This window comes from Pagrus major, chromosome 5 (genome assembly GCF_040436345.1).
Source record: "Pagrus major chromosome 5, Pma_NU_1.0".
Taxonomy (NCBI): domain Eukaryota; kingdom Metazoa; phylum Chordata; class Actinopteri; order Spariformes; family Sparidae; genus Pagrus; species Pagrus major.
Window position 1 is genome coordinate 39926741 of NC_133219.1, and position 26813 is coordinate 39953553.

At 43.8% G+C, this 26813-nt stretch overlaps 1 protein-coding gene across 2 annotated transcripts; it reads right to left on the reverse strand.

Moving 5' to 3' along the window:
- Positions 1 to 325: 325 nt before the first annotated feature.
- On the reverse strand, positions 326 to 26813 carry LOC140995343 (RNA-binding protein Musashi homolog 1). Of its 2 annotated transcripts, none has more exons than XM_073465308.1 (15): positions 26651 to 26813; positions 26400 to 26440; positions 25851 to 25932; positions 25599 to 25683; positions 16627 to 16668; positions 14623 to 14715; positions 9867 to 9915; positions 9327 to 9409; positions 7772 to 7889; positions 6141 to 6221; positions 4236 to 4292; positions 3825 to 3887; positions 3266 to 3420; positions 1877 to 1922; positions 326 to 1795 (listed from the first exon to the last, which is right to left on the reverse strand). In XM_073465308.1, the coding sequence occupies exons 1-14, from the start codon at positions 26707 to 26709 to the stop codon at positions 1881 to 1883; spliced, it is 1050 nt and encodes a 349-aa protein (XP_073321409.1). In that variant the 5' UTR covers positions 26710 to 26813; the 3' UTR covers positions 326 to 1795; positions 1877 to 1880. The 2 variants fall into 2 exon arrangements, with proteins under 2 accessions (XP_073321409.1, XP_073321410.1); XM_073465309.1 differs by having other exon boundaries at positions 1707 to 1795; positions 7781 to 7889; positions 26651 to 26779.

Below are 26813 nucleotides of genomic sequence, written 5' to 3' on the forward strand. Positions count from 1 at the left end.
ATTGTGAGGCTGCCGGCACCAACTGGCTGGACCTCTGTTGAGTTAGGTCAGCTGAATACTGCAATCACTTATTTTACATTATATATTTTAATTAATTCACATGACTTTGAAGAAAATCTTTCTTCACTTTGACATTAAAGATTTGTTTTTTGTAATTTTTCTGTTTTGTACATTTTTTGTATGTCGACCAAGATTTCATTTATAAAAGCAATAAAGTAAGAAAACAATTAAATACTTTTTTATAGGTAAAATAGCGGAGTTACCCTTTAAGAACAAGCACAGCCAAATAATTGCATCAAAGAAGTCAAACAGGACGTATTAATGGAATGTTTTAAAATAATTTATTAGGAATTTTAAGAAGTTATTTTTTTTTCAACGGAATAAAACATGACAGAAAAAAGAAAATCAGAAAATGTTACAGTGTCGACAAGATTGTTATTTCTCAGTGAAAACAGCATCAAAGTGTGAACTACCAGCAGTGTGAGCGAGTGTATGAAAGTGTAAAAACTGGCAGATCCAGAGTGTTTGTTCTTAAACTAACATTCAAAGGAAAAAAAATAAAATAAAAACATTTACCGTGATCAGCCAGTGCAACGTCCTATGTAGCTCTGAACATTTAGTTTTGGTCTAAAGAAGCCGTCACGTTGCTACAGCTGTGACCTCCAGTGATACGCAGTGATGATCGGGGAGGTGAACCAGAGTTAAAAACACCTCACGCTCTCACCTTTCTAAAGGTTCAAACATCCACACGTTGACATCGATGTTAATGTAAAAACAACAAAAAAAAATCAGATTGAAATTTCACAAATTTCACATTTGCAGCTGAGGTACCGCCCCGCCCGAAAAACAGCATTAAAACCGTATGACACACACACATCAACACAACCTGCAGAGTCCCAACTGATCGTCTGCGTTAGTCCTTCATTTTCCTTCACAAACAATCGTCTCATATTGAAAATCACAGTTATAACAACAATATGACAAAGTAAGAAAACAGCATCTTTTTTTTTTCATCCCCTCGCACCCAAACATCAACATCAGTACAGCGTCCCAGCGTCTCGGCTGGTGAAACGTACCGACGTGTTCTTGACCTTCACGTGAAGCTACGATGTGTAACAGTCTCCAACACAGAAGGATCGACGACGCGATCCATCGAACCTTTTCTCCAAAAACCTCCCGCCGCCCAACACAAAAATCAGCAGATCCCTCCCAGAAACCAGAGTCGTATTTACAATATTTTACAGAATTGTACAGCTCATGTCAGCCTATTACGTAACTGTGACTAATGACCATTATTAGTGTAACGAGTTAAAAACCTACCAAGATATACACTTTGTGACACATTGTCAAGAAATCGTATTAATCACAAATGTTTTGTTAACATTCAGTATGAACTAGAGACAAATATACAGTTTGACTACAAATTACAGCTCATGACCTTCAAACAGGCGTCACGTGGAGAGAGAGAGCTCTCTTCTCATCAGAGATCAGGATAACCCAATAAAACACAAAGAAACGACGCAGCCGTCACAAAAAAAACAAAAAAACAGCAAACATAACGACAGGAAAAAACTAAAAATACAGCATCTGTACGATATAGTGAGAAACATTTCGCTCCCGTCCTGAACGTCTTCTTCTTCTTCTTCTCAGGAGGTGGAGTTCAGTGAGGCGTCAGTATCGTCAGGGGTGGTGGTTCGGCTGCCCCGGCCGGAGAGGTGGGCTGGTGGACAGAGACGGACCAGATCAGCTCCAGAGCGGCTTCAACTCCTTCCAGCTCTCAGTCGACAGCTCTGCACTGAGAGAGGACGGCCGGGTTACTCACAGGTCAGCGTCAGGTTTAAAAACAGCACGAGGATCATAAAGAAAAGCGACTCACACTCTCAGTGGTAGCCGTTGGTGAAGGCCGTGGCGATCAAAGGACCCTGTGGAGCAAATACAAGTTCAGTGATGGCACAGACAGCTGAGTTGGACCTCTGCTTCTTCCTCTTGTCATTTTATTTAAAGGGGCCCTGTTACATTCACATTCAGTGTGTTTATGCTTGAGACCTGACGAAGGTGTTGATGCAGCTCATTCTTTAACCCTCAGAGACCTGGAACAAGTTTCCGGGCGCCTGAATCTCCTGTATTTATTCAGATTTTCCGTCAGCATCAGGTGTCATACATCATTTATTTAAGGAGAGCCTGAAGTTTCAGTCTGACTCATCTAAAGTCCCAATTTTACCTTCGCTTTGTCTGAGAATCAGTTCATTTATCTCAGACAGAACCACAGGAAGTTTAGTTTTTTCATTCTAAAAGATGTTTTTGGATGTTTTAGACAAGTTAAAGCCATTTATTATAATATTATCTGATGCTTTCAGTCCTTCATTTCATGCTGTGGCTGTCCTTGATGAATCAATGCTGCAGAGCGTGATGGTCTAATCATGTTCACTACGATGCGCCTGAATGAAGGTGATTCGACTGCAAAGCTGAGAAACTCCACTTTACATGAGTTATTAAAGGATTAGAGGTTCAAAAGTTATTAAACATGTTGGAACAGTAGATATCGTTAGCTGCTGCTGGCTGTCTACATCTCTGAGAGTTAAAATATCAAACTTTTTTATTGTTTACATCTTTATTATTCTCTTCCTCCTCTTGTCTGTTGCCATCAACTTTTTATCAGACGTATTCTCGACTATAATAACGACAGGATGTAAAGACATGCAGTCCTGTCAGTCTCCTGTTTTCTCTTTATGAATGATGAATACAGACTACTGCCACCTGGTGGTGTGGAGAGTTATGTCCTCTCATGCAGGTGCAGAAGCTTGAGCTGGTTGTCGTCAGCTGTAATCTGTGTGGTGTGTTCAAGTGCAGCTTTTGAGGCGAGTAACAGGGAAAAAGAGGCCACACCAACATCGTCCTTTGCTGCTGCTGTTAGTTTAGCTTAGCACAAAAACTGGTAACAAGGAAGAGGCTTGTGTGGCTCTGTCTAAAGTGTATTTCCCCAAAATACTGGACTCTAATTCTTCTGCCGACCCAGAAAGCCACATTAAAAAAACAGTAGAGGAGTGAAAAGAGCCAAACACAGCAAGTGTGGATGTAAAAAACAATCGAGTACGTAAATGAAAATATAACATTAAAGCGGAGCAGCTGTGAGTTGCATAAACGTTGTAATCTTTCGCCCTCACTTATAAATGTGTATAGAAACAACATTTAAACTCTTAAAAGAAGCTGGTAGAGAAACTGTTGTAACACGGCTCAGGATGTTTCAGTAAAGAGCTCGTCTCACCCCCAGACTGTGGCTGAACCCGGTGCTCGGGGCCGGGCTCGCAGCGCTGAGGTAACTGCTGACAGCCGACTCCTGACTGGCTGTTCCATACAGGTCGGCCATCGGGCCCGGGCTGCTGGTTCCTAGAAATCCAGCTGTACGAGACGGGGTGGAGCCTGGAGGTAGAATAAAAAACAACAGTGTCAGCGTTTTCTATATATACTATAGTTACTGTTACCTGTCAGCTGGAGAAGTCATAAAATTAAAACATTTACTCTGGTTGAGTGCTGAGGATGTTTGAGGAGTCTCTCCATGTGGCCGGAGTCGCCACATCAACTATAAAGTTTCTTTTAGCAACTTTAAATAACTTTCAAGGAAGCAAGTTATATTTTTGTTATTTTAAATTCCTCCTCTGCTTTTCTGCTGGTCCCTGTGTTTCCGGCGTGTTTGTCATAATGCAAACATAGAAACAGAGAGGCAAACCTTCCACAGACCTGCTGTCCTCCCAGCAGGCTTACATGTGTTTAATATACCTGCATGAAGATGTTAATCTTAAAGTGTCACGTTTCAGTTTTCGTACCTCGGACTACTGCCGCCGCCGCCGCTGCTGCCGCCATCGGCCCGTACGCTGTGAGAGGAATCGCTGAAGAGACGGAAAAGATACAAAGATTGAGGTCAAATGTGTCTTAACATGAACATAACAAATAACTAATCACAGAACGTAAAGTCTTCCTCCAGTGACGCCTCAAACTTTTAAAAAAATGTGATTACAACAGAAGAAAGTAGCAGAAAACAAAGAGGAGGTCGCTGGAGGAAGACTTTCAACCTTCCTCATTTACTGTCAGCAATCCTGCCTTCAGACTGAGACCGAGGAGGACTGACAAACACAAACATGCAGACCACAGAAGAGTGATGAGGTGTTGGTGCTAACGTGTCGTGTAGCAGACTGACAACGTGCTGCTTGTAAAGTCCAGAGGAGGGACTGACTGACCTGTGAGCTCAGGGGGGTGGGGTGAAGTCAGAAGGGGAGTCCTCTCTAAGTGGAACTCTAAAACAGAAACATCAGAGTGCTGTTGAGACACACGGCGCCGCCGGCAAGGACAAAAACACACACACACACACACACTGGGGCGAGGACAGGAAGTATAATTAAACACAAACACAGGGCGAGGAATGCAAACAGGAATTATAAAAAGGATGAGCGTTAAAAATCATTTTGAGAAGAGCAAGAAACACAGCAAACGTTACAGAAAACTTCAGTTCAGGAGTGTGTTCTGATGTCACCAACATGTTAAAACACTGCCACACACACACGCACGCACACACATGCTACACACACACGCACGCACACACATGCTACACACACACACACACACACACACACACACGCACACACACACTTGTTTACAGGTGAAGCAGATGTGATTCCACTCCCTGATGTTTACAAGCAGCCATTTACTCTCTTTACAGTGTCGGACGTGTTTCTATGGAAACATGTTTGTATTTGTGACAGTGTTAAACGCACAACTACACAAGCTTAATGTATCTGTTCAGAGGAGCACTGACACCACAACCATCCTGTTTAACAACATGTTGACCCGCTGCAGTCGGTCCACACGTCTCACACTGACTTTTTCCTCTAGCGCCACCGTGAGGTCGCCATCTTGTTGTTCTGACATCTTGACGACGGTCGGACGGGTCGCAGTGATATTTTCTATAAGATAAATTCTGACGTCTTCTCCACCATCAGGTCATAGTTTCAATTCATCCACTCTGACACCATTTTGTCCTTCCTGATACAGAATTGTTTGTTTAACGGCTGTACACTGCTGACCCTGTGTGATCGTAGTTTATTGACTTAATGTGCAGTAACACAAGGTTTTCCAGGACTTCTGCAGTGACCATCCAGCCGGTCCGACAGACAGGGAGAAGGCGTACACTAGTATGTTCCTTAATTAATCAATTTATAACCCCGACGCCTTTTTCTCTTATGAATTACAGGATATGATCCACGGCTGCCTGAACACCAATACCTGAATAGCATGAACACCTGTAACTAAGGGTTGCTGGAAGTTTTGCTTTAATGAAGAGCAACAGTTAATATACAAAAAGAAAAAATAAGACTAACTGGTTTCCTTTGAAGAAAGATCTATGTTTTATAATACTATACAGTATACTACTAATACTGTAGATTTTCCAGGACATTTTGCTTTTATTTTAGTTTTCCAGGTTTTCCAGGACGCGTGTGAACCCTGTCATGACTCTGTTATGCTGCATTAAGGTGTCGGGACGCTGCAGCTTCCTGTTTCTAACATATAAAGGACGTGGTGTCAGAGCGGAGCACAGACTCGGGCAGTCACCGACACCTGAGCCAACATTTTTAGGCACCATGTCTGATTTCTTATCAGTAACACAACAACCCAACTTTGGTTTAATTAGCAAATGTTAGCATGCTAACAACCCGAACTGTGACGGTGAACCATGTTGGCATTATATCAGGATTTTTTACAGGTCAACAATAAACTGTATCGTTCACATTTACATCAGTGAACTGAAACAGGGAGTTTAATCCTTATAAATCACCCCGAGCATCTTTTTCTCTGTTTTAATCTCTAAAAAGAGTTTTTATATCTGCAGATTCTGATCTGTAATTATATAAAATGTGTTTAAAAACCAGCTGGAAGACTTTGCAGCGAGTCATTTTAGATAATTGCGAGTGTGAACAGGCTACAAGAGACGACAGGATGATTCAGTGTCAGTGCTTTGATTGAGGCGATCACTGAGCCGTCACCACCGAACATCTACAGCAGTGAATACTGTAACACGACATGCTGACTAACTCTGGCTGTGTATTGATCCATCAGGTCATGTGACAGTGTGTCAGTAATGTGATTACCAGGGAACTGGTAGGTGTATCCAGGAGTGATGCCAGCGTAGCTCCGACTGGTGTAAGTAGCCGTCTGAAAGCCCGGATAGCCTGCAGGGAGACAGAACCGCTGTTAACATCTGAGAGCCGACACAGGACACAACACAGGTGAGTGTGCGCTGCCCCCTGTCGGTGAGGCCTGGTACAGTCTGAGCAGGTGCTGATATTCAACACCTGAGCTCTGGATTTCTTCAGGAGGACAGGACCGAGCAGACTTTAGTCTCAGCCGTGAACAAAGCACAGATTTCTTTTGTTTACGACCCGACAGCTGCAGAAGTGACCTCACAACAGCCCACCTCCTTTACATCTCTTCTTAACTAATGCTTTTTATTGTTATTATTGAGACCTGTTTTCTTGTTTTTAACGTCATAATTTGTGTAAAATTCTTCAGAAAACCCTTTAAGACATATTATTATTATTATTGTTGTTGTTATTATTATTACTTAGACAATCTCTTATGAGTCCCACAAGATATTTTACAACCCAAAACCTCCCAAAAAAGTTGTGATGTTGGTAAAAAGATAATTAAAACACATTTGATATAATCAGCTGATCTTTTATCGACTTCTACTCAATTGAAAACAGTTCAAAGATCATTTATTTAATGATGTAAAGTCTAATTAACTTCATTATTTTCTGTGAATATCTGATTTTTCTGAATTTGTCGGCAGCATCGACGTGTTTTAAAATCACAGCTGCCGTTCTCAGACTGAACAGCAGGTGGCAGCATCGGTGAAGCAACAGGTCCCGACTCCTGTGAGTCCAAATAAACTGTTAATGAGTCTGTGGAGGATAATGAGCGGATCAGAACCGATAAAGGGCCATTCCACTAATTCTCCCCCTCAGCTTTCACAGTTACAGTTACTCTTCTTTTCAGGCCGCTTTCTACCTCTACTCCATTACATCTCAGTACATCTCAGGAGGAAATACTGTCCTTTTTACTCCACTACATTTATCTGACAGCTTTAGTTACTAGTTACTTTACTAATTAAAGGGTAACTCCACAAATTTTCCACATTAAAGTGTGTTTACAGGTGTTAAGAAAAGAGGAGTATAAAGTGTTTTGTGGCTCCAGAGGAAGCTGCTGTAATCTGATAAACTGCCTCCAGGGATGTGACTCAGTGGCTAAAGTGCATTGTGGGTAATGTAGGCTCCAGGTTTTGAAAAGGTAGAAGAAAACATGGAATAACAAGTCGATGTCTCTGGTTCTGGTGGATCGATTTCATTCTTAAACCGTCCAAAATGAGTCAAATGGCCGGCTGCTTCTCAAAACCTTAAGGGACCTACATTACCCACAATGCAGCTCAGCCACTGAGTGACATCACTGGAGGCAGTTAAACAGATTACATGCAGATTAAAAAGTACAATGCTACCTGCTGAGGTGTGGAGGAGCAGAAGCAGAGAAGAAGACTCGAGTAAAGTCCTTCAGATTCGTGCTGGAGTACTGTACTTGAGTAAATGTACTTAGTTACACGGATCACTTCTTTGTTCTATAATGGAGGCTGCAGCTCAGTTAAGTGGTCAGCTGTCTCCCCACGAGGCACCAGGTGACCTTTAAGGGCCCGTCTGGCTCCTTCCTGTCCTGATCAATATTACCTTACCCAGCATACCGATGCCCAGCATGAAGGCGTCCATCCCATAGGGCATCACGCGAGAGCGCCCCCTGGCTGAGCCCGTGGGGGACATCACCTCCTTGGGCTGAGCTTTCTTACACTCCACCTGTTAGCAGACGGAAGAGAAATCAGCATTTATGTTGTTTTTAAAGGAATAGTTCCCTCATTAATGAGAGAAATCCAGTCAGTATCTCCTCCAGGCTGATGAAACCTCAGGTCAGGTTAACATTTCTGGAGCTTCACACTCGACAAAACAACATAAAATGGCTTCGTACAGCTCGTCAGGCGTAATTCAAGTCTCCTGAAGATCCCAAATGTATTTGCTAAAACGTATTTACACCATCGATGTGTGGTTGAGCTCGTGCTAATGCTTTTAGCTGAACAGCTACAGCAGAGATTTCATTGTAAACTGGACAACTTTTTGGCTTTAACTTCTCATTCTGAAGTGAATCCCGATGTCACAGTTTAATGTTTTAAATGAAACCATCCATATAAAGATTGGTTCCTCGCTGTAGGCATCGTTTTCCCCGGTCACTGTCCACAGGTAACGGAGGAAACTACTCTGCAAAAGAAGAAGAAGCTCGCTGATGGAGGAGGCAAAGAAGGTGAAGACGGCGATGATAGAAACCGAGGCAGAACAAGAGTGAACGGACGGACAAAGTAGAAGTACTGATTCAACTTGTTTACTCCAGTAAAAGTAATAGAGTACAGGCTCTGACATGTACTCAGAGTATCAGAGTAAAAAGTCTCCCTCTGAAGGACATTTGTGGTCAAAGCTAACTGAAGCTCACGTCATATTAATATAATTCAAAGACTATTAAAGTTAAAGGTAGAGTCAGTAGGATTTGTCCCAGCTGTTCCTGAACGCACCACAAAGATAGTTGATTGTTGAGTCTCATTCCCAGGACGTCAAACAGCCACATGTTGGGTTGGTAAAGCGTCCCGAGCAGCAACAAAGTGAGAAAATAAGAAAATCTCTGCAGATACGAGACACTAACACGCCTTTTCTCCCCATTCAGCCTCCCTCTCCGTCTGTTTACGTCTTTTACGTCTTTGTTTCGTCTCGCTGCGTCTGCCGTGCGTGATGTGCTCTGATAGGTCGACATCAGTCTTGTGATGTTGGGAAGGCGGCGTGCGATGACGCCAAATAACAATAATCCATAATTCACCTCAAATGCATCAAACTAAAGTAACGAGGCTGTTTGAAGCTGTGAGGAGGAGAAAGTTCAGATGTTTGTGTTCAGATGTAGAGAGGGAAAGACACAGAGACACTCAGGTACAGTACAGATACCTGAAACATGTACTGAAGTACAGTATTTGTATTTGTACTTTGTCACTTCCTGCCTCTTGCACTGCTGGAGACTCAGATTACAGAAGACGAGCTGTATGGAGCCATTTTATGTTTTTTTGAGATGCATCGACGCTGTTTTGCTGTGAAGCTCCAGAAATGTTTTGTGAACTACGAAACTTCACCTGACTTTCCATCACCATGGGGGGGGTGAGTTACCGACTGAACTTCCAGTTCTCCCTTCACACCGCTCACCATTTTGTTGTTGATCTCGTGGAAGTGGATCTCGCAGACTTTCTCCACGACGTCCTCGTTCTCAAACGTCACGAAGCCGAAACCTGTTGGAGGACGAGGCAGTGTTCACGAGGAGACACAGTGCGGTGGACTCAGACAGAAGGCTTTTCTCTGCAGCTAATAGTCTCCAGTAATCAGCGCTGTAATAGCCGCTTAACACATTTGCCCCCCTTCCCCCCGATTCAATACTGCTACTCTGCACTCATCCTTTCTTCCCTCCCCTCCAGGCCAGAAGGCCCGGGCAAAGCTGGTAGGCTGTCATAATCGATCAGTCCCAGGGTGGGGAGGAGGTGCTTAAGGAGGCTTTATCCTTATCCAGATTAACGGACTGGCTAATTAGACTAGCCCCGTTCGTCTCCTCCAGCTCAGCCCACAGGAAGGAGGCCTGCGGGGGGTGGAGGGGGATCGATAGATATGGTGGAAGGACTGGAGGAAGAGTAGTAAATGGAGGAAGATAAGTGAGGGAGCGATGGGACGGGGAGACGGGGTCAGTCGTCTCACCTCTGTGCCTGTTGGTGGTCTTGTCGAACATGAGCATGGCATCGTCGACCTGAGGGGAGACAAACAACACCGTTTTTTAGTTCCTGCTCGCTCTCTGTTGCCACGCGGCATATTGCCTGACCTCAGCCCTTCTCAAGTTCTGCAGGGAGGCTCAGCAACAGATGGACAGAGAGGAGGGGGAAGAGGGAGACGAGCGACAGGTTACAAAGAGGAGGCCGGCAGGAGGAGGAGGAGGAGGAGGAGGGGTGAAGAGAGGAAGAAATACTGTACAACAAGCCCTGCTGCTGCTGCTGCTGCTGCTGCTGCTGCTGGATATGACTTAGTTGTGAAGTTGTGCTCACAATCCTTCGCACAGTGAGCCCATAATCTGCCCTCCAAAGCTTGACATTCCCATGGCAACTTTACAAAAAAAGTCCATATAAAAGAGCTCGAGCCAACATCAAATATGCCTTATGAATAGTGGGAGAGTGGCCAGTGAGACAAAGAGAGAAAGTAGCCAGTCAGAGGCAGAAAAGGTGGGCCGGAGGAGACCCGATGAGAGGGGCAGCGCTGATAGCCAGGAGAGGAATAGCGACAGGTGGAGATATGGTGAAAGAGAGAGCACAGAGAGTCCTGTTAGAGAGAGAGAGAGGGGAGAAAGATTGGGTCAAAGTGGAGAGGGAGGAGAGAGGAGAGACAAAGAGAGGCAGAACAAAGAGGCCTGGAGGCTTTGTTTGTTGGCACAGTCAGCCAGAAGTCCTCCTCCTCTTCTCCCTTTGACCTCTCCCTCCGGCCCGGCCTCCCTTTATGGAGCAGAGACACAGGTGTCTGCTGCACACACACACACACACACACACACACACACACACACACTGACACACACACTGAGTTTCTTATGTCAAACTGTTTCTCGCTCGTCTTTTCCCGACATGTTTACACTCCAGTCTCCGCATAAACATTTGGTAAATGAATCTCGGAGCTATAATAAGTTTTACTGGATTTGCTCCACTGAACAATCTGTCTTGGTCACATACTAGCACACAGTCTGTGTGTGTGTGTGTGTGTGTGTGTGTGTGTGTGTGTGTGTGTGCGTGTGAGTGTGTGTGTGGACCCCTAAGGGCAGTTTGCCTACAGAAAGGTCAAAGGTGAGCGCGGAGTGTCAGTGTGAAAGAGGACCTGTTACTCTGATGCCTCTCGAGTCAGCGCTTCCTTCCAGTCGGCAACATGTTGGACTCTGCGTCTCTTTATCTGAGCTGACACTTTTATCTGAGACGGACCGACCGACCCACCGCAGGAGCTCCTCAGATTGTAAAAACTAATAAACAATCAACTGAAGAGATGGGACGATAAGAAAAAACACTCTTTATCAGCATAATCATGAATATCCTCACACGAGTGTGTCGAGGAAGTGGTTGATGTTCAGTCCTGAACTGGTTTCCTGATTTATTTTGAAGTGCGTCAGCCTGTTAAAATTGGATTTAAACTAAAGAACGACAATGAAGAAGAGGTCCCCACCATTTATTCATCCTCTATGTGTGCAGGACAGCCTTATGATTTATGATTATTTATTCAAGACTCTGTGATTGATTGTTTATCGTGTGTCCTCTCTGTGACGCAATAAAAATATAATATGTTTTAATGCAGTATTAAAGGCGTAATATGTAAAAATCTTAGCTGAAAACTTTCAAAAATTATTTTTTTCATTATGACCTCACTGCAGTGATATCTACTTAAGTTATTAGCATGCTAACCAGCTAGCCTCGGCCCATCCTCGTCCAAAGCTCCTGTGCTAGCGATGTAAACGCCAACACTTTCTCCGAGCTCCCAGTCTGGACCTCTAGTTGCACGGCTAACTGAGCTAATTCGCTAACGTGGCAGGTGGCTAATTCTTACATATTGCAACTTTAAAGTTTTAAGAATATTTTGAAATGTATCAGGATAATATCATGTATCACAATTATGTTGGACAGGATAATCAAGACAGGACATTTTCATACTGTCTCATATCTAACTGACTGAAACTAAACCAACAGCTGACACTTTGTCATTAATGCTACAGATCCAAGTTCCAGCTGATTACAACATCCAGACTTAAAGGAGGATTCTGCTATTTTAAACCAGGACCCATGTTTTGCTGTTATTGATTCACACTTACTAAAAGCTCAGGATAAGTCCAGCAGATCACTGCGACATGACTGTAATGTAATCCTTTGGGGCAACTGCGACCATCAAAGTTAGGTCCACTAAACAGGCTTGTTTTTACATTATAATCTGAAACAATTCCTACAGAAAGAGAATTATTCTGTTTAACAATAAGATCCTTTAGTAACCAGAAACACAAGAAGTCTCTGAGTTGTTGTTGTCTCATCTAGATCGTCAAAATCAGCTAAATATTCAGTCGTGACTTTGGAAATGAGTTCTTTCTGGCAGTGTATTCACAGCCATTTTCAATATTTCTCACAATATCGAAAATCAAACTGTTGTTACGGCATCTTCAAGCTTTTATTTTGAAAAGAAAACTCACACTGAGCTGTCGTGGCAGCGAAGGCAACATGTGTGAGTCGGACCGGGCCGGCCAGTGTTACGACAGGTTAACTGGTCTGATGCACACAGCGCTTTAACATACAGACACGGAGGAGTCGGGTATTATTTCGGGTTTACAGCGAGAGAAAATGGCGAGCCGAAGGATTTGAATGAGGCTACATGTCGTCTTTGCTGATCGTGATATTTGGGCGGGACAATATTTTTTTATATAAATTTTGGATATGGCCCAAACCGAGCTCGCAGCTCCTCGAGGTGAACTCCGACTCTGACTCACGTCTCCACCGTCGTCTTCCTGCAACAGCTCACATCTCTCGAGGTCACTTCAGAGTGAGACTTTCTGTTTCTGGTCACAAAAAGGATCATTTCTGTAATGTTGTCAGACAGTTAGAGTAACGACCTCAGCCCGTCAGTGACAGGAACAAAGCCTTTAAGTGGACGCAACGTCACGGTCGCAGTTGCCCCAAAGATTACACGGCAGTCGAGTCGAGGCTGCCAGCTGAGGAGATCTACTGGACCCGTCCCAAAACTTTTGGTAAGTCGGACTCATTTCCACAGCAACACATGTAAATATAGAGTTCAGGTTTTAATAAACAAACAAACAAACAGGATTCTTTAGTGTTTTAAAACAACACAATCGCTCTGAAGGATCCAATCACAACATCACAACAACGCCTGCAGTGAAAACAGCCACAAACTGAGTTACTGGCACATCGTTCTTTATATTTCAAACACTGGGCATTTTAATGGCGTACCGCCGGACAATATTCCCTCTTATCCTCTTTTTTTCCACCTCTCATCTTCCCTGTTATCCCCTGCCCATCCCTCTCTGCGCTCCTTTGTCCTCACCAGGACGGGACACAAAAGGTCCAGTGAGGCAGTATAATCAGGAACTTCCATGGATGGCTGGAGCCCGCATTTCACCGTCCATCCCTCGATATCTCTCTCGGCAAAAATTCATCTCCGCGTTATGATTGAGGAGGGAGCTCGGGGAAACTCGAGGCCGAACCTCCGGCGCTGAAAATAAAGTGCCACGCAGTCGGAAACGCAGCGGCTGAGACAGAAGTCTTCGGCATGTTTGACTTTGTAAAGTTGGACGATGATTGTGCACCTGCTGTTCGCTGAGAAAGTTTGTGTGATGTTTTCTTGTTTTGCACTTTAAATCACAGTTTCCCCGACGAGTGCGAACGACCCACAAAACTTCCCAGTATGCAGATAACTTCTGAGCAAACCAACAAAATATTTGTCCAGCTTTGTGCCGAGGCATAATGGCCCTCGTAAACTCCCCCCGCACGCACGCACACACACACACACACACACACACACACACACCCCATCTTTGCCCCAGTTCCCTCTCAATCAGGCCCTCCCTCCCTCCCTCCTCCCTCCTTTTGTCAGCCCATCATCTATTCTCCGCCTCGTGTCTTTCAGTCGTCACAATTCGAAAAACTTTAGAAAACTTTACATCAAATATCATAAAAACACGTGAAGAAGAAGAAGAAGAAGAAGCAGAAGAAGAAGAAGAAGTAGAAGAAGAAGCAGCTCGAGCAGGTTTTTGTCGACTTTTTGTCACTAAACTCCTGAACTCACATGCTCACAGCCCCCGTCCACCACCACCACCTCATCCCTCCTCCTTCAGAGCAGCGAACCCCCCCGTCCCTTCCCGTCCCTTCCCTCACCCTCTCCTCACCCCCTCACCCACAGAATTACTTGGGGACAATAGGCAAGCCAGGTCGCCACGGTAACGGGCCAGGAGGGGGTTGTGGGTAGGAGCAGCTGTTACATCAGATTAATTCAGATTCTGATAATCCCTCCTCCTTCTTCACAATCACCACACACACATTACAAAACTTTTCTCTCCCTCCCTCCCTCCCTCGCCCCTCGCTCGCCCCTCGCTCTCCCCTCTTCAAGTCCCCAGAACTTCGCCCGTTGCTCCCGGAGCCTCTCAGCCTCGTTATTTTTCCCTTCCTAGCCTCTCCAACGAGTTTCTCTCCCTCCTTTCTCTCTCTCTCTCTCCCTCTCGCTGTAACCCCCTTGACTTCCAAGCGGGTCGGCTTCGCTCCGAGTGAAGTTTTTCTCAGATAGTTCGAGCAGCTGTGATGCGGTAACAAGTGTTTCTGCACCAAACGCCAACTTCTGTAAATCCCCAATAACCGACAGAAGTGATCCTGATTTTATGATTCTGATCCGCCGAGGACGACGTTAACGATAATCACTTTCTTTAAACCTCACTCACCTTCCCGAACTGGTCGAAGTACTGTTTCACGTCCTCGATGGTCGTGTTCACCGACAGGCCGCCCACAAAGATCTTCTTGGTTCGAGTCACTAACTGGAAGAGAGAAAGACGCTGATCAACACATTTTTATGCACTTTATCGTGTTTTTCCACCCTCTGAGGTTTGTGTCAAGTCCCTTTCTAACTCATTTCCAGTCGGCCTCGTTCTGCTTTTTATCCTATTTCATTTCATCCAAACTTCGTTTTTTATCCATTTATTTTTTTCCTTATCGTGTTTGTGTGTGTTTGTTGGTTTGTCAGCTGGATTAAACAAAAACTACTCAACAAATTTCTACAAAACTTGGACATAGGATGAGTCTCGGCTCAGAAAAGAGCCCGTTAACATTTGGTGTGGATCCTGATGAAGAGACGGATCCAGGACTTTTTTCTAACTTGACTTCTTCGTTGATTTCTGAGGGAATAATGCATCAACCACGATGAAAAAAATCAAGCGTATTTAGGTGGCTGGTGTCTATGAGTGAGTACAATTTAATGCAGATAATTATGAAAACATTGAACCATAATCAATTTTAAGATGCGCCTTTATTTTGAAATTCTGTGTCACCTTCTTCTTCCTCAACATTCAAACAGTGCAAACAGCCAAGAAGAAGAAGAAGAAGAGGAGGAGGAGGAGGAGGAGGAGGAGGAGGAGGAGGATGTTTACTCCTCTCTATAACAAGAATAAATCAACGAGGTGGAAATACTTTGGAGAAAAGATGCGTCAACAGTTAACTTGTTGCTGAAATTCACCCGTGATGTTGAGTCGGGAGATGCAGTGAGTTAAAGAGTAAGAAAGTATAAATAAAATAATAATAATACATTTAGTTTGTTGTTAGATATGAGAAGAGGAAAAAGTTTACAAGCTGCTAGGCTAATTTATGTAATGTAAAATGCCATAAGATTAAGCTAATAATGTTGACTAGCAAAAAACAAGTGTTTTGTCAAATCTTATATTACTAGTTTAAAGTACATTTTACTGCACTTAACAATCATTTATGTGTTGTTATTTTCTTTATCGAGGCTGAATCAGATCAGTCGTATCGTTGTCCGAAGAATCGTTATGATTTCATATCGTGATGAAAATAGTGTTTTACACCCGACTGATTAAATACAACTGTTACTAACTAAACAAATGTTTCCAAATGTTTATCACCCAGTCATTTATATACATCTGTCACTTTTTAATAGTAATAGTTTATACATACAAAAAAAAAAACACAGATTTTAAGAATAACACAAGTCATTTCCAGATAAACTCTGGTGGCTAACTGAGCCATGAGCTCATGAGCTAATGAGCTAACGAGCTAATGGTAGGTAATTACAGCCGACAGCTGGCAGGAAGCAGTTGTCAGTTACTCTGGTGATACGCTGCCTTCGAATTCTGGTCGTATTTTACAAATTACACCTTTAAAACAAAATATCAAGATATAAGATATAAATAATTAAATAATGTCTCCACACAGCTCGTCAGGCGTGATCCAGGTCTCCAGGAGCCCCGAGACCCCAAACTGATGCAGGACGAGCTGTTCGGAGCCATTTCATGTTTTGTGGTTGTTTTTTACGTCCCCGGCTTCTTCAGCTGTTTGTGTTTCTGTGACGCTCCAGAAACTTCACCTGACTTTGAGAACATAATGACTGAAGTTTCATTTTCTAAGCGAACTGTTCCTTTAAGCGATCCTCTCCCTTTCACACCGTGTTGTTGTGGATGTTAGGAACAGAGCGTTCTGGAAACATAATCCGGACGTTTAGCGAGCGTCAACAATAGTGAGTGTCTCTGAAGTTGTGAACGTTTTTGTTAACACACGATCACGTAACAGTCCGGTGATGTCAGCGCTGCTCAGGTTCATCAGATTACCAGGCATTAGCCCCGATAAGAAACACAACACACACACACACTAACTAACCTGCTGCAAACAACACACACACACACACACACACACACACACACACACAGTGTTTGACTCACCTTGGGCTGAGCTCTGCGAGGGAACGCAACCTTTGGATCGATCTACAGGAGAGAAGAAGTGGAACAGGTCAGTGTTGTGTTGTGATTCAGGTGAACACCTTCCCTCTGTGACATCACACACTTTCACTCTTTAACGACTCATCACTGAAGTGTGACACGTCTCTGTCGACCAATCCTAAAGCAGAACCAAACGCCTGGACGACAGAGCGGCAGTCATGACGCTGAAGGAGAATCTGGGTGAAGTTGATGTGAAATGTAGAGAAAATCCTTTTTATTATCAAAGAATAAAGTTTGACGTCTTCTGTCGTCGTGTCGGGTTGCAAACGTTTTCCCTCGGAGGCCAAAACTTAAACGAAACGTTCTAACGGGTCGAAACTCAGATTTCTTCATATTGTCTGTCGCCTGGTTCAGTCTGAGAGCAGAATCAAGAGGAATAAATCAAATTAAAATAAATAAGAAATGGTAGAAAATATAACAATGAGGTTTCCCTTTCAAAGAAGTCGTACACTTCAAGTTTCATGTATATTTCCCAGGTCTACTTTATGTACTAAGTATACTTATATACTTTTACTGCTTCAGTACTTCTTGGGATTAAACTGACCCACTTTTAAGTTCATAAAAGTAAAACACAAATAAACTTCCACATTTTGAAGTCTTTGAGAGTAAATTAAGAGGATACATTATAAATAACACGAACTTTAATGAGAAAGTGGAGAAATTAAATGTAGAAAATTAAATTCATTTTAATAAAATACATGAAACCAAAATTGTCCCATTTGATAGATAATAAAACTGAATATATTGACGATTGATTGATCGCTGAACTGGAAAGTCGCCAGTTTTCATTTCAGAAATCTGGTCACCTTAATCCAAAAACATCAGATATAATATGAACTGTCTAACTTAAAGTACATTTCGCATTTCCTCCTTGTATTTTTTCAGTCTATCACTCACCATCAAGTGTCATAAATCATTTGATTCAGCAGAAACCTGAAGTTTCAGTCCCAATCGAGAATGGATGAATTTACCACAATTTAAAAAAAACAACAGTCAATTTTGCTGTTTTTTTTATTTAAAATGACGCATTTGGATGTTTTATGAATTTCTGTCTCCATCTGACCTTTTTCTCATCAAGTCACAGACATTATTATAACATCATCCTCTGAGTTTTTCAGTGAGAAACAGGTGTAATCCTACATTTCATTCACTGAACATGTAGACAGAGAAATATACGACCCATCGAACATGAACCACAAACGCAGCTTGTTGCCCGTCGGCCCGGAGGAAGAAACTACGTGGGTTTTCTTAAGGAACCAGTTCTGCAGAACGTGACGGCTTAATCACGTTCACTACGGTGCCCCTGAAGGCTCAAACAAGACTTAAAAAAAGCAGAGAAACTCGACTTGGATCAGATTAACAGTTATTACACATTTTATATAATTATAAGATATATATATAAGATATTTTTAAGCTTTCTCTGTTTTTGGGGTTAAAATAAAGGATCTGGAAACTTCTGCCACTGTGTGTGTGTGTGTGTGTGTGTGTGTGTGTGTGTGTGTCTGTGTGTGTGAATGTCCTCTGAACCTCTGCCTCTCGTCACCATCATGTGACATGTGATCTGCTGGAATCTCACACAGGCATTACAACCACAAACACACCTCCGCTCGGCTCGGCTCGGCTCGGCTCGACAGGCCGGCCGGCCAGGAGACGAGAGCCAGCCGGGACGAAGGACGAGTGTGTCGGACGGAGGACGGAGGAGAGGAGGACGGGACAGAGGAGAGGGAAGCTGTCAATCAAACCACACCGACAGCAGATCCACCCAGTCTCGTTCGTGTGTGTGTGTTTGTTTTTGCCTCCCTCAGACGACAACGACACTCGACAGAGCTTCACTTCAGTAACTCACATTAATCTGAACACAGAATAAAACACAAATCCATATCGTCTGACTGACACGGCACCACGGTGAAGATTGGAGAGAGAACCACACCATGCAGGCCGAGTCCACACGCACACGAGGACGCTCGTCAACGAGGTTTAAAGACAAACACGATCTCAGTTTGAGCTCTGGTTCTGAGACGAATTCTGCTTTCACCGACTCTTAATCGTCTCCTTCGGACTTACTTTAATTTGAGTTCCTGTTATAAATGGGATCAGAGCGGGTTTCCTTCAAAACAGGACAAAAATGATGACGCAGTGACACGTGACTGCTCCTCCCAGAATCCTCCTGGATAATTCTGTGTTCAACTCGTCCAGGGACCGTTTGTTTGTTTGTTTGTTGGTTTGTGAGCAGGATTACACAAAAACTACAGAACGGATCGCCACCAAACTTGGATGGAGGAGAGAATCGGCCCAGATTTACTGTCTGCTTACACATATTTACGTGTTAAAAATGTTGATTGGCCTTTGTGGTAGCAAATCACTGAATAAAGTTTCACAGTAAAACATTTCGCTCAGCGCTCAAAGTTAAAGACTGATCGACGGGTTGATGAGGAGATATTATTGGTTGACAGCGGTCGGTTCAAGCTGACGTAAGCACACGTGATATTGAGTTCAACAGAAAAAATACAAAAAGAAATTTGATTTTCTGTGTTTTTTTGTGCATATATTGTAAAACAAAACTCTGACACGGAGCGATCGAGGTTAATATCGGATTACGCTTCATTAAGTTAGAGGGGACAGTTGGGACTTGGCGGAGGTATGCACTCTACTACTGAGTCCCATTCTAGTTATTAAAACATTGTCAACAGACACATGTGTCCGTCCGTCCCGCTGCTGTATTTAAAAGTCTGTTTGTGTCGTCTATATACAGACAGAAAAACATCCATCCGTCAATACAGACACTCAAATACTAAATACACGAATATAATAAACAGTGTTTGCATTTTGACGATGACACACAATCAGCAAACAGAAGTGTGTTTTCTGCTCGTCCAGACGTAAACACTGACGACAGACCGTCTGGATATCTTCGTCCGTCCTCTGTGTCCTGAAACGTCGTCTCCACGTGAACGAAAAAGCCAAAACCACGTAGAGAAACCTCCATTTTCAGAAACGTCCGCGTGCGTGTGGACAGAGCCGAGTCTCAGACCTCTATATTAGTCTATTCTGGTCTAACAGAGCTAGAGAACGACTAAGACTACTCCACACTGTACTGCAGTTACTCTAAGAGATGGTGAGACAGTACAGCACTAAGATTAGTCCGTAACCATGAGAGGGTAGAGTTGAACTACAGCAGAGAGCTACAGCCTCTGAGGTAAAACACATGCCAGAGTTTACCAGAGTGAAGGCCGACAGTGTCGACTCTACTCAACAGTCACCGTCCAGTTTTTGTTCATTTTTCTTTATTTGTCACGTTTCTGTCTGTTGTTTCTAGAGAGCAGAGTGAGAAGACTAGAGGCTAAAACTGGAGGATCAGATGCAAGAGTCTACTGTTTAGTTTCTATGGTGGCTACACTACTCTCATAGTCACCTCCGGTCACCAACCCTCCTGATGTCCAACACTCCTGTGCACATTCAAAAACAAACAGACACACACACACACACACACACACACACACACACAAACAAACAAGAATCAAACACATGGCAGCCCACAGCACGTCCGGGGGGAGGCGGTCGGGGGAGGAGGGGGGAGGAAACTGTGGACATTAAACACAGAAAGTGGCTGCTGGCATCAAACGGTGCTGATGAGTTTAAAGCTTCACTCTGCAGATGTTTGGTTCATCTGCAGGAGGACGACACTTTCTCTGTACTTACCTTCAACAGACCACCAGGAAAATCTGTCCTCTCGCCTGCAGCGTCATTTATCCACGCAGACGCTTGGAGATACGAGTCTCTTTGCAGAAATCACGACTCAAGATCGTCCACAGACGTCGCTGTGAGCAGTTTAACGTCAGACTATTTTCTTTTTAGAGCAATATTCAGCTTTTTTTCAGTTCTGTATAGTATCTGTGTTTTTGGAGTCCAGTTGCCAATAAAAATAAATTAATTTAAAAATCCTCTGTCCATCTACAGTGACCACTCTGTCTTCACTCAACGTGCCGATAACAACAATATTTCAAAGGTTACACGTCACGAGTAATCACCTATCAACGGGTGTCCGTGCTGAGCTCAGAAACTCCTTGTTGTCTGTTTGTTGGTTTGTCAGCAGGGTTACAAAAAAACTACTGGAAGGATTTCCACCAAACTCAGATGGAGGACGAGTCTCGGCCCAGAATAAACCTCATTAACTTTCAGTGTGGATCCAGGGATTATTTCTCACTTTCTTTAACATTGCGAGTTATGACTTTTTATGACATTTACATTAATTTCTCAGGGAATAATTCATGGATCTTGATGAATAAAACGGAGCATGTTTAGGTGGCTGGTATCTGCGAGTGAGTACAATCTGATGTGGATCCAACTAAAAATGTGGCTCTGGTGGACTTAAAAGTTTTATTTTGTGATAATGAGTTAGACTTGATTGAAGTAAAGGGGACTGTTGGGTGGTTATGGTCTCACAGGACACAAACAGCGATGATAACGAAGGTAAAACAATCATCTCTGCTTTAAGTTACAAGTCCCCGTGGATGAGCGACCACTTCACGAGGCTAGCTAACGTTACAGCTCAGCCGGGAGGACCCCATCAGAAGATGGACGCTTCAGTCTGCACGTTGATACAGAAGGAAAGTAGTTCCTACATGAAACTGCTCACGACGAGGTCTGGGGATTATCTTTGGTAACCAGGTCGCGATTTTCTTGAAAGAGACAAATTTTTGTGTTGGTGCTTTGAGCCCCACCAGCTGAGCACCGTCTAGTTTCATTATACTGAGGAGAAGGCAGACGTCTTTAAAAACTCTGCAACTCACACCAAAACAATCTAGATGGATAAAATCACCACAGGTGAGAGGAACAATGTGTGTTTTTGATTCACGGTGAACTGGCCCCGAATTTACTACGATGCTTTGTGACGTCAGTTGCCCCAAAATGTTGTTTTGAGTGAAGTGGGGGACATCTTGTGTCCAGCAGTTAGTTTGTAATCGTCATAATAACCATTTTTATTATTATTTTTCCAAGCAGAGTGTTTTTTAAATGTCATCCAACCTTTCTGACGCAGATCTTCACCTTAAACAACATCTATGGAGCCGTCTGAAGGTAGTTTTACCTCCCCGCACTCACAGCGAGGTAACGGCGAAGAAGCTGGAGGTAATTCTCAGAGAGGTTTATGTAATCAGGCCAATCCCCTTTGACCAAATACATCCCAGCTATGCAACAGTTGGCCGAGCGCGCCGCCCGTCACAGCCTGAGCTGCGAGCGCACTTAACACAACATGCCGATTGGGCAGCACTCAACATCTCTGAGGAACAACTCGAGCTTGTTGACTCCAATCCTATTAGTCAGGAGAGCCATACTGATCACAGATGGGGTTATCCTGCCCCTCCACCTCCTCCACCTCCTCCTCAACACTCTGGTCAGCATGGAAATGGTTAACGGGGGCCACAAATATGCAACAGCGCAAAGAGCTGTGTGACCGTTGTAAAAACTCTCCGCTGAACCTCGGAGCTGCGATTGAATGGAAACTTTGTCCCACAAAGGTGCAGTTTACATCGGCCGTCACCGGCTTTACAGATAGCAGGAAGCCGGGAGGGCACCCAGAGGGGCGACTAACAGAGCCGCACTCTTAAATCTCAGTAAAAACTGCCTCGTCAAAACCGGGCCGCATCTGTCCTTCAACACAATAAGTACCAATAAATTCCTCTGCAGCACTGTATTTGCTCTTTAGCCTCTCGCCTGTGCAAAGCTCTGTTAATTCCAGCGGCGGAGCGGTTCAGTCGGTCACAGCATGGCACATTCTTTCTGTTGCCACTGGAGAACTTTTCTCTCTAACAGGATAACCTGTCTGCATGAGAGCGAGGCGGAGGGGGGCAGGGTGAGCGCTCTGCAAAGGCCCCACTCTACTCACCATCCAACCCCTGCGGCTGATCGCTGAGCCCTCTCCGCACCGGACACACACACTCTATCCGAGGCCGCAAAAAACGCCACCGACACACCCGACCGCCCGCCACCAGAGGCCCCGCCGCGGCCCACGAGGCCGGAGTTAAGAGGAGAAACTCAAATTAAAATAAAGGGAACCGTCGTCTCTGGGGTCCTCCATGAATACACTTAATGACTTATCAGAGGAGGCGACGTGAGGACAAACAGTCGGCATCGTGACCTCCTCTATCTGTTCACGCTGTCTGCATTTCTCTTACCCAAGAAATGATTGTTAATGAAACGCTTTGTTATCTTCCTTTTTGTCTTTTGTGACAGAGCCATTTTTCAGCTGTGGAGGAGGAGGGGGGGGAGGTCACTATGGAAACAAACCCCATGGCGAGTTACTGGCGTCCAAGCATGATGGCGCTACTTGTCACAGCTCGGGCGCCTGCAAGTGAAACTACATTCAGTTTCACAATCAAACAGCTTCCAATGCTGCTAATTTTAGATTCAGAGCAACTAAATGATCTGATTCTCTCCTAACTTTCTTATTCTTTCTCCGTTTTCTGCTTCAGAGCGTCCACTTAAAGGAGCAGCTCACACAAAAATCAGGCCATCATCTCCTCCCTCCATGCTGACGGACAGTCAGGTGAAGTTTCATAGTCAACAAAACATTTCTGGAGCTTCACAGTAAAACAGCGTCGCAGCATTCTCAAAAAAACAAAACCAAAAAAACAAAATGGCTCCACAGAGCTCGTTCAGCGTCTCCAGAAGCCCCGAGATCCCAAATGATTCGAAAAAACGTTATTTTAAGCCGACGTCTTCGCTGTAGCTGCTAAGCTAAAAGTGTTGGCGTGCTCAACCGCACGTCGAGGGTGAAAATGACATCTTTTCCAATCATTTCTCGGTTTCTTTCAGTTGTTTTTTTACGCTTTAAAACATCTACTTCAGTTGTTTAGCTGCAACTACAACTACTAACGATATTATCAGGATACCTGTCGAAACTCTTTCTTTAAATGTTAGCAATTTTGTGTTTTCGTCTCATTTTTAAGCGAATAAACTGCCCACAAAATACGAGTGTGGGGAGGCGGAGAGAGTCTGTAACAGAGTCTGTGTATCAACAGAAAAATGACTCGATGAACTCGTAAAGAAAAGACGCACGAGGCCGAACATCCTCGCTGGATCATTCTGACCGTATCAGCATACGTGTATTATTAACACCATATTAACAGCACTATGTCGTTTTGATTTAATATTTACAATATTAATGAGGTAACAATACAAATAAGCTAGAAGCTATAAAGGTGGCAGGGTCCGCCACATATGAACTGAGTAAAACTGTGTTGTCCTTTAAGGTCAGTTTGTTTATTCAGTTTGTTTAAAATCAGTCAGTGAAGATCTTTAAACTGCAGAGTGCTCCTTTAATATGTTAACACACATATATATATAATTCATATATTGCCACACCCATAATTCATAGTCCACAAAACATTTCAACAAGCACTCTGCTAAACAACTGAGGTAGCTGGAGACGTTTCAAAACGGAAAAAACAACCAAAAAAACATAATTTGGCTCCAAACAGCTCGTCAAAGTCTCCAGAAGCCCCGAGATCACAAACTGATCTTGGGGTGCGTGCCAACACTTTTAGCTTCGCAGCTAGTGAAGATTTCAGCTCCAAAAAGGGTGAAAATGTAAAAAAACGAATCCCTGAAAAACATAAAATGGCTCCGAACAGCTCGTCCAAGTGTCTAGAAGCCCTGAGAAAGGACGCTCTTTAAGATAAAACCTTCGCTGTAGCTGCTAAGCTAAAGGTGTTAGCACGCACGAGCTGCATGGAGCCATTTTATGCATTTTTTTGGTTGTTTTTCCGTTTTTAAATCAAGTCTCCAGCTGCTTCAGTTGTTCAGCAGAATGCTGCAACTCTGTTTTACTGTGAAGCTCCAGAAATGTTTGTGGACTACGAGACTTCACCTGACTTTATATCATCAGTAGGAGATGATGGCTGAAATCTGCTTAGAAATCCTTAAGAAAAGAAGGTCCTTATATGTGCAGAACTTGCCTTAGAAACATCATGTTTTTAAGTTTTCTTCAGTATCAAAGTAATCCAGTGATAGTTGTCTGTATGTCCACAGGTTCACTGCAAACAGGAAGTGCTTAAAGCTAATTCAGCAAAGTTTAAATGTAGTTTTGGAGAATTTTATTATGTTTTTTGGTTGTTTTTCTGTTTTAAATCATCTCCAGCTGCTTCAGTTGTTTAGCAGAACGCTGCAACTCTGTTTTACTGTGAAGCTCCAGAAATGTGTCGTGGACTACGAGACTTCAGCTGACTTTCCATCGGCATTTTCAGTTTTCATTTTCGAGCCGAACTTCTCCGTTAACTCCTGAAGATTTGAAAGAAGTGCGTCACTAATAAGAGCACAAAAGGAAGTAGCTGCTCCTCATTTAAATACAGTGAGTGACCTGCAGGAGAGAGGCTGGGGCCGCGGTCCCTATGGCGACCACATTGTTCCCAAACGAGCGCACATTCATCAATGACACCGCGCTGCAGGGAACTGATATATGTTGAGTAAGAATTCAGACAGCTGACAGTTTAATTCTCCCTGAAATCAACAGGAAGTTGTCGACTCGCTGCTTCTTTCACACCTGAGAAACTTTCTGGGCTCGGTTTCCCCTCGGGGAGGAAAGTTCTGGTGAGAGCAAATCAAAGCTCGGCAGTGAGAGCGACTCTGCCCGTCTGCTTCCCCTCCTTGTTTCTATGGAAATTGACACCGGGTGACATTGTGTTGGCTGAAGAGAGAGCACATTCTCCGTGTGCCTCCATGTGTCTACGGCCGACTCAAACGTGTCACAGCGATCACATCTGAGGTGTGGCGGCGGCGGGCACGGTTTGAGGAAACATCAGCATAGTGGAACCTCAGTAAACACGCTAAAATGTAGCAGCGGATTATTGGAAAATCCACTAATCAAACACTGAGCGATGGGATTAGCTGGTGGTGGGAAGTAAATACAGAGAACTCACTGTTTTGGAGTCCAACTCGTGCCGGGTTTGGGCCAAAACTTTATCCACGCCTGCCTGATCAACAAAGGTGACGAATCCGAACCCTCTGCAGACATCGGGGAGGGAGAGGAGGTGGATGGAGGAGGAGGGGGAGTATTAATGACACAGAAACTGATGTTGACATGTAATGATACGTTATGAGCAGGGAGGAATCACACAGGTCAGATAAACTTTCAACTGCGGCCCGAGAAGCCGGGCTCGCAGCTCCCTCACCTCGAGCGCTTAGTAACCGGATCTCGCATCACCATACACTCCTTCACCTCGCCGTACTTGCAGAAGTACTCCTTCAAACCCTCTGAGGGACAAAACAAGATGGAGAGAAGACACGAGAGCCGAAGAATCAACAGGGCGAAACAGGAAAATTAGCAAAGACGTCTTAGTGCGACTGTTTCACTCCGCTGCTGAGATTTTCCTCAAGAAAGTTCAAACAATTTTCCAACATAAACTAAACTGTTAGCAAGAGTCCAAAAACCATAAAATCACATAATTCAAACTGAATTTCACACTTTTTTTTAAATGAGCTTTTCAGAATCACTGATTCCGTCTATGCAGTTCTGAATGGGTGCATTCATTCTGGAGCAGGGCTCTTATATAAAACTTTAAAGAGAAGTGAAAAAAATAAATAAATAAACTATTTCAATGCAGGCAAACAAAAATATTAAGAGACAGAGCTTTATAAAAACAAGTTTCTATGAGTTCCACCTGAGCCGTGTTGGGATCTGTGAACATATGGAGGCATTTTAAGGGAGCTCAAAGATTTACCTTGTGTGGTCTGCCAGCTGAGTCCACCTATGAACATTTTACTGTGGAAGAAAAATAAAAATAAATTATGAGGACTCATTCAGGTGAATATTTAAGGGTTTTTCCACAATAAAATAAAATAGTTATTGAGGTTTTTTCCTGGAAATAAAAACAAACTTCAAAGAGTGCAGCATCTCTGATTTTACAGTCCACACCAGACTCCACTTAGAAAACAGTGAATTCTAGAGTTTGAACAGAAAGTTGGTAGTTACCAGGGGTCGTGCGGGGAGTCCGCGGCGGACAGGGCGCTCTGGCTCCCTTCTGTCTCCATTCCGTGTCCGAGCCGTGCGTGTGTGTGTGAGAAGTGAGGGCCGTGTGTGTCCGAGCCGTGCGGTGCCGTGCGGGAGAGCGGGCGCAGAGTGAGAGGAGCGAGGC